We start from the raw sequence: 13936 nt of genomic DNA, 5'->3' as shown, positions 1-13936 counted from the left end.
CACCAACCACAACTCCCGAACCAACCACAACTGCAAAATCTACACCTTCTCCAACACCACCGACTACAACCCCCAAACCAACCACCACAAAAGCTACACTTCCACCGACACCACCCACTACAACTATAGGCCCAACCACAACAAAATCTACACCTCTACCCACACCAACAAGCACAACCCCTGAGCCAACTACCACAAAAGCTACACTTCTGCCCACACCTCCATCTACAACCCTAGAGCCAACCACAAAATCTACACCTTCCCCCACACCACCCACTACAACCCCTGAGCCAACCACAACCATAAAATCTACACCTCCTCCCACACCACCTACTACATCTTCAGGCCCAACCACAACAAAATCTACACTTCCACCCCCACCACCCACTACAACCCCCAAGCCAACCACCACAAAAGCTACACTTACACCGACACCACCCACTACAACGCCAGAGCTAACTACAACCCCAGAGCCTAGCACCCCAAAAACTTCATCTCCATCCACTACAACAAAAATATCAGAAACACCACCAACAGAAACTACACTAAGTTCCACAACTGAATGCTTCTGTATTTTTGATGACAATCATTATCGTCCAGGTAAGAAACAAAAAGTCTTATAATATATTTACATCTTTCAAATTGTTGACCTTTTAATGGTTTTCTGTATTCATTTCTGAACTAACCTGTTTGTCTTTTACACTTTTAGGGGATACAATATTTGATATGCATCCCATTGGATCAGGCATTTGTCTTACCATGATATGTTCTGATATTTGTGAAATTCACAACATGACTGACATTTGCCCAAGCACCGCAATAACTCCTACACCCACACCACTCATACCTACATGTCCTGAGTGGGATGTTGTGGTAAGACTTTTGTTGTTTCTTGCATAATAGCTTCAATACAGTTGAAATTTAGTAATAAAATATGTTAAATCGTATTTGTGTATGTTAGCATTTTTACAAAAAAAACATTTATTTTTCAAACTATAGTAACTGAATGTACAAATTATGTTCATAAATACCTTTCTTTTTTACCTAAAGCAAAATGAGACATTTTTCTTGTGCAACTGCACTATGGCCCGATGCATCGAGAACAATACCATTGAAATTGTTGAGTATACGTGTCCAACACCCCAGATCATAAATTGTACCAATGGAAAAGAAGCAGTCCTTGTGTATGATGAATACTACTGCTGTCACTATTATGCATGTGACTGTAAGTTGTTGCTTTGCTATGCTTTGTCATTGATTGTGAAAAGTTTATTTAATTGTACTTGATATTGTATTGTTTTATTTTATTTCTAGGTGAGTGTGAAGGCTGGGGAGATCCTCATTACATCACATTTGATGGATTATACTACAGTTATCAAGGAAACTGTACCTATGTTTTAATGGAGGAAGTTACATCAAAATATAATCTAAAGATTTATATTGACAACGTCTTTTGTGATCCCACTGAAGATGTTTCTTGTCCACGATCGCTCATTATAGCATATGGAATACAAGTTGTCACACTTATCAATCATAATCTTATTGGAGCTCCAAACCTGGAGGTAAATCTATACTTCATCCATGCACACTTGATTCTTTATCATATACTATATTCTAAAAAATGTACTAAAATTAACCAATTGAAACTATACAATCATGAATCCCTTTATTTTTAATAAAAAAAATAGCTCCGGTATGGTTTTTAACTTGCTGTGTTATGTTTTATTTCTGCTCTAGGTCTTGAAAAATGGAAAAACTTTAAATTTACCCTACACACAACAAGGTGTTAAGATAATGAGTTCTGGCATAAACTTGATTTTTGAGATCCCTCATCTCAATGTGGTCATTAAATTTGGAATGACAGGGTTTAGTGTTTTCCTTCCATATCAGCACTTTGGCAAAAACACACAGGGTCATTGTGGTAAGAAACGTCTCTCTCAAATTTCTCTCATATGAAAAATCTTCAGTATGGAGTAAGACCGTAATTGTTAACACACTTTTAGGAACATGCACCAATAACCAGGCTGATGACTGCAAGCTGCCATCTGGTCAGCTGGTGGAAAGATGTGCAGTGATGGCTGACTATTGGTCAGCTAATGACCTTTATCAACCCAACTGCCCAACACCACCTGCAGTACCCACCAATAACCCTGAACCTCCACTGGAACCAACTCCATGCAAACCAGACTCCATCTGTGACCTGCTAAAGAGCAGGTGGGCGTGCTTTATTCCTCTGAATGGGTTCATAGCTACAGTATTTGGGAATTCTTTACACACTGCAGATAAAACCCAATAACTTTATTTTTGTTTGCCTTTTTCCTTCAGTGTCTTTGCTCAATGTCATCCACTGGTTTCTCCAGACAATTTCTACAGAGGATGTGTTTTTGATAGTTGCCATGTTGCCAACCCAGTGGTGGAGTGCACAAGTTTGCAGACATATGCTGCTGTTTGTGCTGAGGCTGGAGTTTGCATTTACTGGAGAAACCACACCAAACTGTGTGGTAAACTATCCCTCAGTATTTTGATACTAATGAAAGTGCCATTGGAATCAGAAAATAAGTTGTTGTTTTTTTTTTACCTTTGTTGTATTTAACTGCACTTCTTTGCTTCACCAACAGCTGGTGACTGCCCATCTGACAAAGTTTACAAGCCTTGTGGTCCAATTGAACAACCAACCTGTGAAGACAAGTAGGTTTTCACAAAAAATTATATTAGCTTTAATAGTTATGCTCATTGTATGTTACTGAGCATTTCCTGATAACGGAAAGTGGTGATAATTATGTGGTTATACCCGATAGATTTAACCTGTGGATGTACTATTTTGTATTTTACCTTAGTCCCAATGAACAAACTTCAAACCACACCACTGAGGGCTGCTTTTGTCCAGATGGAATGAAACTCTTTAACAAAAAATCAGGGATATGTGTTGAAAAATGTGGTAAGTGTGATGTATACCCTGAACAGGTACAACTGATATGAATTTATTAATTTTATGGATTATGAAGTCCTGCAAAACAGTTGTTTCTTTCCCCAACAGGATGTCTTGATCCTGAGGGCATTCCACGTGAGGTGAGCGACGTCTTCAGATCTTAAAAAGGATTGTTTACTTGTATAAGGCAGTTCATTTACAATTGTGGTTTACACTTTCAGTTTAATGAAAGGTTCGAGTACAAATGCCAGGACTGCATTTGTGATGAGCTCACCAAAACTGTGATTTGCAAGCCTAAGACATGCCCAACACCACCCATTGTCAACTGCACTGGTCCAGGGTTTGTCGTTGTGAACCAAACAAATCCTAAGGACCCCTGTTGTTTTGCCTTTGTTTGCCGTAAGAGACATATAATCATTATTTATTTAACATTTATAAATTACTGTTTATTGTGGAAATGTACAAATGTGTTGTTCTCCTCAGAATGTCAGATCAACACCTGCTCGGTTAACAACATGAACTGTCCGGTTGGATATAAGCCAGTTGTCAGTGTCCCAGAGGGGAAATGTTGCCCAGAGCATATATGTGGTGAGCTTTATCTCTGTTTGAACTTAAATTTAACAAACTAAAAAATATATATTATTCAATTTACCCTCTTTGCTTATGTCTTGCACTTTTCTAGAACCTAAACGTGTTTGTGTCCACAAGAATGTTGAATACCAGGTAAACAGATTCTTTATATCACCTTTAATGAATCCTGCTGAACGTGGTTCTGTGTTGTCTGACCAAAATCCCAAGCACCAACTCAATTCCTTTCTTTCTTCAGCCCGGTTCTAAAGTTCCTGCACATGAATGTCAGGATTGTACCTGCAGCAACCAGGTCGACCCACATTCTGGTCTGTTCAAAATAACCTGCGTGTTTCAGCTGTGTGAAGAAAAGTGTGACATGGTAAGAAGGATTGTTTTCTGTACACATCTGCCACCCAGGACATCTGTGTTTTGGTGTGTTGAATGTAAGAACTAAACTTTCTGTTTCAGGGTTACGAATACGTGGAAACTAGCCTTGATGAATGCTGTGGGAAGTGTGTGCAGAGACAATGTGTCCTGGATATAAATGGTACCAAGCAGCTCTTGGATGTAAGTCGTGTCGCCTTTGTTAGTTCTGAATCCAAAAATGTGAAATTAATTAAAAACATAATAATGTTTTATTGGTACCACTTTACAGTAAGGCTCCCCTTATAGATGGCTAATAGTTTATAGATATGTTATTAATTCCTCTATAAAACACTTTATAAATCATTAATAACTGCTTAAATCATTAATAAGGCTTCACAGAAGTCTGTTGGAGTCAGTCTCCCCACCATCACAGACATCTACACCTCTAGATGCAGGAAGAGGGCCACCTGCATCATGAAGGACCCCACTCACCCAGCACACACACTTTTTGCCCCGCGCCCCTCAGGAAGGAGATTAAGGAGCATTAAGTGTAGAACCACTAGTCTGAGGAACAGCTTCTACCCAGAAGCTGTTAGACTCATGAATATCTAACCAGAATAATCACTGTGAAGAATCACATCATGTTGCTGCTGATCTGTTTCATGTTGCTGCTGCTGATCTGTTTCATGCTGCTGTGTTCATTCGTACTCATCTGCTCACACAGACTCATGTTCATGCTGCTGTTCTGTTATGCTATTTTATACTACTAGTGCTTCGTGTATTTTTATTAAAGTTTTTTCTTAGTTCATATCTTAGATGTTATTACTTTTTTCTTTTACATTTCAATACTTTTTGTTGGATGTAACTGGGACCCTGTGTACACAATTTCATTCCACCGCATGCACCACATGTGGTGGAACAACAAATAAAGAACCTTGAATCCTTCAATCCTTATTAAGCATTAATTAAGGGTGAGAAAGAGACTAAACTGACCAGTTTTTTGCCAAATAGTGAGCCAAATCTGTTCACCTATATATTTCATTTAGAGTTGTTACATAAAACAGTTCAGACTAAGTTACTACCTTGTAAGCACAATAAGCATTTGTAAACCTATTTTTTAGGATATAATATTAGTTGTAGATACTTATCTCTGGCTTGGCTTAGTCTCCAAAGATCATGAAGGTGTCCACGACTGCAGGCCCTCTGGTGGCTGATAAGACTGATTCTGGAGCGGCAGCCTCGGCCACAGCAGCTGCAAGTGAATGTCTGGTCAGGGGTGGGAGTGGGTGCTCTGTTCTTTCTCCTGCTTCGCTTGTCCTCCAAGCTAGCATGTCTTCCTGTCTCAAACGACCCCGCCTCGTGGATGGTTGACCGCCAGGAGTCATGGTCAGTGGCGAACGTGGACCAGTTTTGGGGGTCGATATGGCTCATGTTCAGGGAGGCCTTGATGAGGTCTTTGTAGTGTTTCTGTGGCGCCCCTCTCTTGATACTTATAATGCAGTGATAAAGTACAATATCATATGCTAAAGAAATAAGTTTACAAATACTTATTGTGCCTACAAGGTAGTAACTTAGTCTGAAATGTTTTAATATAACAACTCTAGATGAAATATATAGGTGAACAGATTTGGCTCACTACTTGGCAAGAAACTGGTCAGTTTTATCTCTGTCACCCTTAATTAATGCATAATAAGTGGTTATTAATGATTTATAAAGTGTTTATAGAGGAATTAATAATGTATCTATAAACTATTTATTAGTCATCTATAAGGGGAGTGTTATTGTAAAGTGGTACTGTTTTATTTTAAATTTGCTGTTGCTTGTGTGCGTTTCTTCATCTATCTCCTCAGAAAGGAGAAACCTGGTCACCACCTGAAAACATGTGTAAGTATTACACTTGTGTTGAGCGTGGTGAGATATTTTCCATCTTCAGTTCACAAATTGTTTGCCCACCATTCCAAGAAAGCTACTGCCTGCCCGTAAGTATTAATTTTACCGCACAAATCTGAAATGTTTGTGCGTACAGGAAAATTACAGCAGATTTTGTTGACGCTTTCTATATTTCTTCCTTAGAACACAATTCAAACTGATGCAAACGGCTGCTGTAAAATCTGTGAGTGTTATGTTTTTGTTTCTGATGCATGAATGATATACAAATGAAAATAAGCTAATAATAAGTATTTTTGCACAGGTGTGGAGAAAGACAAAGCATGCAAGTTGATAACCATGAAAACCCATATTAACCACCGTGATTGTCAGACTGAGCAGGAGGTGGAAATGCCGTACTGTGAAGGTTCATGCAACACTTTCACCAAGTAAGGATGATTTGAGCTGTACTTCTCACTCCTCCTGGAAGTCACAGAACGCTACAGGCATGTGCTCCTGTTTTCCACAGGTACTCTGAAGCAGCAGCTGCGATGGAGCATTCCTGCTCCTGCTGTAAGGAAACAAAATTCAGCCACCGTACCATCAACCTGATGTGCCTAAATGGGGACAGCGTCTCCTACTCCTACATGCACGTGGAGGAGTGCGGCTGCGGCCACACAGAGTGCACCACACCTGCTGTGCAACCTGCTCGCAGAAAACGAAGCTTCACACTGGTGTGACAGATTCATCTTTCCTCATAACAACATGTTTAAAGTGTTTCTTCTACCGTTCTAATAATCTGACAGTCATTTATTCTGTACTGAATATTGATCTACTGATCAAATAAAAAGATGCAACTCAGTTCATGTCACTGGTATTTATTGAGGTCCTGAATGTGCTGTTTGTAATAAATTAAATCTTCTTAACAAAGTGAGCAATAAAAATTAATTCCTATAGAAACAAGCTCCTTTGCTGCATTTGAAGTACTGAATGGGTAAAAATCTTGCTAAAACAGGTTTACTTTTTTTTTGTTTTAACCAGAATATAGTATAGTTTTTGAATGGAAAAAAAAAACATTTGTAATAATTGTCACCAAAAAAATTTTTTATATAAGATCAAGGTTGGATAGTAAAAGATAGTTTAACAACAGTGTTGGTGTTTGATTTTAAGCAGTGAGTTTGAACTAGGTAGAATATAATAGCAGTGCTGGAGAAAGCACTCAAACACTGTACTTAAGAAAAAGTACAATTAAGCAGTCAAAAATGTACTCTAGTAAAAGTAGAAGTACCACATTAACGTTTTCACTTGAGTAAAAGTAAGTATTTGCTTTTAAAAACACTTAAAGTATTAAAGTAAAAGTACTTGCTGTATGTATTACCTAATGCAATGGTCTACAATATCATTAAGTGTGCATACCGTATGTATATTTTCTGTAATACATTAATAGTGTTGAGCTATTTTAATGAACAATGCTGGAGATAATACATGTTTTTATTGTGTTTACTCTGTGACACAGTTCACACTTGGACTTGAGATTCTGTGCAGCAGAATTTCAGGGATGACATTCAGAGTTAAATGCCATTAAGCAAAATAAGAAAGAGGAATGATTATACCTTTGAAAGTTTTTATTTAACACAAAGTAAAACCAATGTGTCATTTTAAGTAAACACATTTAAGTAAAAGTTGTCTGACTGAAAAATGAGCATTAGACCAAACAAAGGAACAGACTGATCATTTCAACTCCAGTTTGTCATCAACTCTAGTTAAAATAATGTCTAGTCAACCTTGTAATGGGTCAATAGTGAACAATATTTTAACTTCCTGACACCATTTTCAAAACTTGGACCTGAATGTCGAGACATTTGGATACATCTCTTGTCTCCTAACATCCCATGAACTGACACATTTTAATTTTGCAGCAAGAATTTCTTGTTCAAGTTCAGAAGATGTTGGTTTTCAAAGTTTTTTGAGTCCAGTCTGGCTCTTTTGGGAGAGACAAGCTGTCCTGCTGTACTGAACATCCATCCATCCATCCATTTTCTTCCACTTATCCGTGGTCGGGTCGCAGGGGTAGCAGCCTAAGTAGGGAGGCCCAGACTTCCTTCTCCCCAGCCACTTGGGCCAGCTCCTCCGGGGGAATCTCGAGGCGTTCCCATGCCAGCCAAGAAACAGTCCCTCCAGCATGTCCTGGGTCTTCCTCTGGGTCTCCTCCCAGTGGGATGTGTCCGGAACACCTCACCAGGGAGGCATACAGGAGGCATCCTAACCAGATGCCCAAGCCACCTCAACTGGCTCCTCTCGACGTTGAGAAGCAACGGCTCTACTCTGAGTCCCTCCCGGATGATCGAGCTTCTCAACCTATCTCTAAGAGAGAGCCCAGACACCCTGCGAAGAAAACTCATTTTGGCCGCTTGTATCCGAGATCTCTTTCTTTCGGATGCTGCACCTATCCGCATATCGATCTCACGTTCCATTTTTCCCTCATTCGTGAACAAGACCCCAAGATACTTGAACTCCTCCACTTGGGGCAGGACCTCCTCCCTGACCCGGAGATGGCACTCTACCCTTTTCCGGCTCAAGACCATGGCCTCGGATTTGGAGGAACTGATCCTCATCCCGGCCGTGTCGCACTCGGCTGTGAACCGCTCCAGCAAATGCTGTAGATCACGATCTGATGAAGCCAATAGGACCACATCATCTGCAAAAAGCAGAGACACAATCCTAAGGCCACCAAAACGGATCCCCTCAACACCTTGGCTGTGCCTAGAGATTCTGTCCATAAAAGTTATGAACAGAATCGGTGACAAAGGGCAACCTTGGCAGAGTCCAACTCTCACTGGGAACAAGCCAGACTTACTGTTGGCAATGCGGACCAGGCTCTGGCACCAGTCATACAGGGACCCAACAGCCCGTATCAAAGGGCCTGGTACCCCATACTCCCAGAGTACCCCTCACAGGGTTTCCCAAGGGATGCAGTCGAACGCCCTCTCCAAGTCCACAAAGCACATGTAGACCGGTTGGGCAAACTCCCATGCACCCTTCAGGACCCTGTTGAGAGTGTAGAGCTGGTCCAGTGTTCCACGACCAGGACGAAAACTGCACTGCTCCTCCTGAATCTGAGATTCGACTATCCGACGAACCCTCCTCTCCAGAACCCCCGAATAGACCTTACCAGGGAGGCTTAAGAGTGTGATTCCCCTGTAGTTGGAACACACTCTACGGTCCCTCTTTTTGAATAGGGGACCACCACCCCAGTCTGCCAATCCAGGGGAACTTCCCCCGATGTCCACGCAATATTGCAGAGTCGCGTAAGTCAACACAACCCTACAACATCCAGAGCCTTAAGGAACTCTGGGAGAATCTCATCCACCCCTGGGGCCCTGCCACCGAGGAGCTTTTTAACCACCTCAGTGACCTCAGCACCAGAGATTGGAGGGCCCAACCCAGAGTCCCCAGGCTCCGCTTCCTCAGTGGAAGACGTGCCGGTGGGATTGAGGAGGTCTTCAGAGTATTCTGCTCACCGACCCACGACATCCCGAGTTGAGGTCAGCGCCACACCCCCCCTACTATAAACAGTGTTGGTGGTGTACTGCTTTCCCCCCGAGACGCTGGATGGTGGACCAGAATTGTCTCGAAGCCGTGCGGAAGTCATTCTCCATGGCCCCTCCGAACTCCTTCCATGCCCAAGATTTTGCCTCAGCAACCACCCGAAGCCGCATGTTGCTTGGACTGCCGGTACCCATCAGCTGCTTCCAGGGTCCCACAGGCCAAAAAGGCCTGATAGGACTCCTTCTTCAGCCCAACAGCATCCCTCACCACCGGTGTCCACCACCGGGTTCGAGGGTTGCCGCCGCGACAGGCACCGACAACCTTGCAGCCGCAGCTCCGGTAAGCCGCCTCGATAATAGAGCCACGGAACATGGCCCACTCGGACTCAATGTCCCCCCACCTCCCCAGGAACATGTTTGAAGTTCTCCCGGAGGTGGGAGTTAAAACTCCGTCTCACAGAAGACTCTGCCAGACGTTCCCAGCAAACCCTCACAACACGTTTGGGTCGGTCAGGTCTGATCGGCATCCTCCCCCACCATCGGAGCCAACTCACCACCAGGTAGTGATCAGTGGACAGCTCCACCCCTCTCTTCACCCAAGTGTCCAAGACATGTGGCCACAGATCAGATGAGACGATGACAAAGTCTATCATGGAACTGCGGCCTAGGGCGTCCTGTGCCAAGAGCACATATGGACACCCTTATGCTTGAACATGGTGTTCGTTATGGACAATCCATGATGAGCACAGAAGTCCAACAACAGAACACTGTACTGAACAGTCTTTCAATAATCTTTCAATAATGTTTCAATATTCTGTCACGATCCTCAGTGTTGGAACCCAAATGCAGAGAGGCGAGCGAGGCAGGAGTTCAAAAACAAAAACAATTTATTTCAATAACAAAACAAAAAGCTGTCGGTGCAGCAAAACTTACTTGGGCAACAGGATCAGGAACAAGGCAAAGCAGATGATCAGGTGGACAAGAAACAGACAAGATAGAAGAGGACTGAGATGTCTGTAAACACAGAACAATCACCGGACAAAAAGTGAAGGAGAGACAGGCTTTTTATGAGACAGAGGGAGAGTGAGTAACGCGAGCACCTGGGCAGGTGGCTGATGAGGGACAGGTGTGAATGATAAAGATTGAGTGGAGAGGCAGACTGAGGAGTGAGTGGAGAATAACAGAATCAGATAAACAGAAAATCACACACAGAGCAGAACAACAAAAATATAAAGAGCAGACAGAGACAGAACCTAGAAATGGAAGGAAATGATTTAGTTTGTGGGATGATAGTTTGAAGATATAAATGTTGGTTCCTGGTTGCAGCTTGAAGGAGAAAGCAGAGGCTTAGGCAGATGGGGGGGGCAGCGGGGGCCGCTGACCGTGACATATTCTTTTTATAAGGTCATGGGTGGTGCGTATCTTCTGGCTGACTCTGCGGTGGAATCCATTCTGGGTGTGTTACTGGTGCTGTGGGTGCTCCCAATGACATATATACTAAAATATATGTCATTGGTCCAGCTCTTCTTGAAGGTGGGTCTAATGTTACCTGGCCACTTTGCAGTGATTCATTGAACCAACTCCCATCTCATCATTGGTTACTTTCAAACTAATGAACAAATCAAAAGACGCAACGTGAATGTAACTTGTAACACAACACATTATAGAAATGTAGTGTAGTAGAAAGTATAGATACTTAATGTAAAATGTAGTAGAGTAAAAGTCAAAAGTACCCATGTTTAACTCTACTTAAGTAAAGTACAGATACATGAAAAATGTACTTAAGTACTTTGTACAGTAACGAAGTACTTGCACTTAGTTACATCCTCCCACCACTGTAAATAAGTGTAAGGCAGGAACATAATTTCTTTTAACTGCAAATTTCAAACAATTTCTGTTTCAACAAAAGCAAAATTTGTATAAACTGATTATTGCAGAATGAGTCAAATTGTTGGATAAGGCCTCTTTAAAGCTCTTTTTTGAATGACAGCATTCAGTTTTTGAGACGTTATAACACCAACCTTCTTTGATGGAATACATATCGCCCGCCGCCTTTCAAGCCAAACTCTTAAATTAAGATCATCTTACTTTGCAAAATTACTGGCGTTTTAGCTGTTTTTGTTTCGTCTTGAAAATACCAACATGTTCAGTCTCTCTGTAAGTGGCTGGATCTTGCTCTGTCTGTTAACGTTCAGATTATGTGTTGGGAATGACTTCCAGCTACTACCACATCAAACCTTTGTTGTATACATGTAAAACCAACAGATTCATAGACATTTTTGCCTTTAATACAGGACAATTAATTATAGTGAGCATTTTGAATAAGGTTGTAGAGAGATTAGATGTAAATGTATATTCAGTTTGTGTTCCATTTGAACACGTCCACTGATTCATCAGATATTTTGCTAAAACTACATTTGAACACACAAACATTATCTCTCACCTTGTGCCTTTTGGTAACAGAACCCAACACATGTACCGACCTTTATCAACCTATTGAGATGGTTTAACATAAAATAGATTGCTGCAATTCTATAAATATATTTGGGGGAGATGGCTTCCCTTTGCTATAAAACTGAGATAAACCTCCAGCTTTTGAAACCACACAATTCTAGACATAGTCCCTCAGCAGTCAAATTTGTGCAAACTTTCAAACTAATATGATAATGTGTTTTTGTTACAGCCACATGGCAGCTTGTTGATTTGTTGTTTAAACTGCCATGTGTTGTCATTTCTGCTCTTCCATTCAGAAATGAAAGAAAATTAACCAGTGTCTAACTAAAAAGCAAAGCTTAACAAAAACACTTTGTGCCAGTAAAAAGACTTCTCAAAATTCAGAGTAGCTACACATCATATAGTAGGCTATGTAAATATAAATCATAATCATGACGCATAATTAATCTCACAATGTAAAATACAGCCTTCTGAGTATGTCAAATGTCATTTATGTGTTATTTTATATTTGCATATAATTTAGTTTTTTTATAAACCATCTTTTTCACAAGGCCATTCTGTAATGTGAGCAGCAACCAACAGTCACTGAAGTCAGATTGTGCTCTTCTTCTTTGCATAGTAAGTATTAAAAATCTTGTCAGTCTTGTTGACAAAGACTTGCAGAAGCTCTCTGCAAGCAATCACTGAAGACTTGGATTACCTGGCTTAAACTTGGTTTCAACCTAGTTTGTTTTTAACTTTTTACTTTCCAGCAACAAGCACATATTGTGAAGAATCACCATCAGATCATCCCACAGGTTGTTGCTAGAGAGGACTTTTTTAATCCACATAAAAACTAACTGGAGTTTTGTTTAGTCATTTATGATCTGACTGGAAATAGTCCTGTGAAGGCCTGTAATAGTTAATAATATTCAAATTCAAATTCAATTCAAATTCTAATAAATTGGTATGGTCTTGGTATGGTAAATTCAAATTCAAAAATACTTTATTAATCCCAAAGGGAAATTATTTGTTGTTGTAACTCGTTATCCTCATTTCATTAAGAGATGTTATAGATGCTGATGGCTGTAGACAGGAAGGATCTCTTGTAAAGGTCCATCCCACAGTGGATCCTAAGAAACTGGCTGCAGATGCCGTCCGATCCGTCCACCCAGACTCGGCTGGCCCCTCGGTTTCCCCGGGCTGAAGGACCGTCCGAATGCCAGGCAGAACTCCTCCCAGAGCGATGGCCACTCCTCCCAGCAGTCTGCCGAGCTCCTCGTCGCTGCGGACAGCCAACTGTAGGCGCAGAGGGACGATCCTGTCCTTCTGCTGTCATAAGCCGTGTTTCCTGCTAGTTCCAGGATCTCAGTGGTCAGGCACTCGAGCACAGCTGGCAGGTAGATGAGAATGCATCCACAGAACATCCTTTTCAACTCATTTGAGATTTGGGGCTGTAGTTGAGATATTATTTGAGCTTTTGAGACGTTAATCAGCTGCTGGTTGTAGAAAACTGCCTTGTTGCCATGGTTACGCATCATAACAAATATCTAAAACTATAAAAGTTTCAGTAAAAATCCTTCCAGCTGCACAGCATCTGATATCAGAGGAACCACTCGTCCAAAAACTGTGATTTACATCCAGAAAAAACAGGAATTAAAGTTTCCAAAAGCAAAATCTCAGAATGAAAGTAACAGAGCTGCTCCAACATGCAGCCACCTTGAGCGGCGCAATTCTAGAACTATCTAACTAATAATATTAGGTTAGAAGGCCTCTTGTTGGGCCATAATGTGTTGCAGTAATTACAGTCCTTATGTTTCTCAGATTTTCCTGAGATCGTCTGAGAGAACAGAAGGACTGTATAGAAACTTATCACATAGGTCAATGTTGCTGTTCACTGCCCCGAGACGACTTCTGTTGTGACTTGGCGCTATGTAACTAAACTGAGTGTAATTGAATTATTACAAAATAAACCATTACTCCATAAAATGAACTTTGAAGAAGCTTGTTCCTGGAGTTCTACTGGATTTTCATAATTTTAGATTTATTTGATTGGATGGATAATATGTAGCTTCTCCCCTTCAGCTAGAAGCACATTATAAAAATGTTGCCTATCCATCCATCCATACATCCATCCATCCATCCATCCATCCATCCATCAAATCCATCCATCCATCCATACATACATACATACATACATACATACATACATACATACATACAT

General features: G+C 41.2%; 1 protein-coding gene across 1 annotated transcript in view; it reads left to right on the top strand.

The window, feature by feature from the left end:
* Positions 1-6471, top strand: part of LOC119416468 (mucin-2-like) — an 18140-nt gene extending 11669 nt beyond the window's left edge. Inside the window, exons 27-43 of the mRNA XM_037683702.1 lie at positions 1051-1225; positions 1315-1562; positions 1738-1921; positions 2004-2214; positions 2326-2501; positions 2619-2688; positions 2838-2938; positions 3038-3069; positions 3151-3328; positions 3413-3517; positions 3612-3652; positions 3756-3878; positions 3968-4066; positions 5716-5844; positions 5939-5978; positions 6057-6180; positions 6261-6471. Coding sequence (XP_037539630.1) covers positions 1051-1225; positions 1315-1562; positions 1738-1921; positions 2004-2214; positions 2326-2501; positions 2619-2688; positions 2838-2938; positions 3038-3069; positions 3151-3328; positions 3413-3517; positions 3612-3652; positions 3756-3878; positions 3968-4066; positions 5716-5844; positions 5939-5978; positions 6057-6180; positions 6261-6471 — 2247 coding nt within the window. The remainder of the gene's footprint in view (positions 1-1050; positions 1226-1314; positions 1563-1737; positions 1922-2003; positions 2215-2325; positions 2502-2618; positions 2689-2837; positions 2939-3037; positions 3070-3150; positions 3329-3412; positions 3518-3611; positions 3653-3755; positions 3879-3967; positions 4067-5715; positions 5845-5938; positions 5979-6056; positions 6181-6260) is intronic.
* The last annotated feature ends 7465 nt before the right edge of the window (positions 6472-13936 follow it).

Source organism: Nematolebias whitei, chromosome 10 (assembly GCF_014905685.2).
Source record: "Nematolebias whitei isolate Nwh7 chromosome 10, NemWhi1, whole genome shotgun sequence".
Lineage (NCBI taxonomy): Eukaryota > Metazoa > Chordata > Actinopteri > Cyprinodontiformes > Rivulidae > Nematolebias > Nematolebias whitei.
This window is presented reverse-complemented; position numbering and strand designations above follow the sequence as displayed.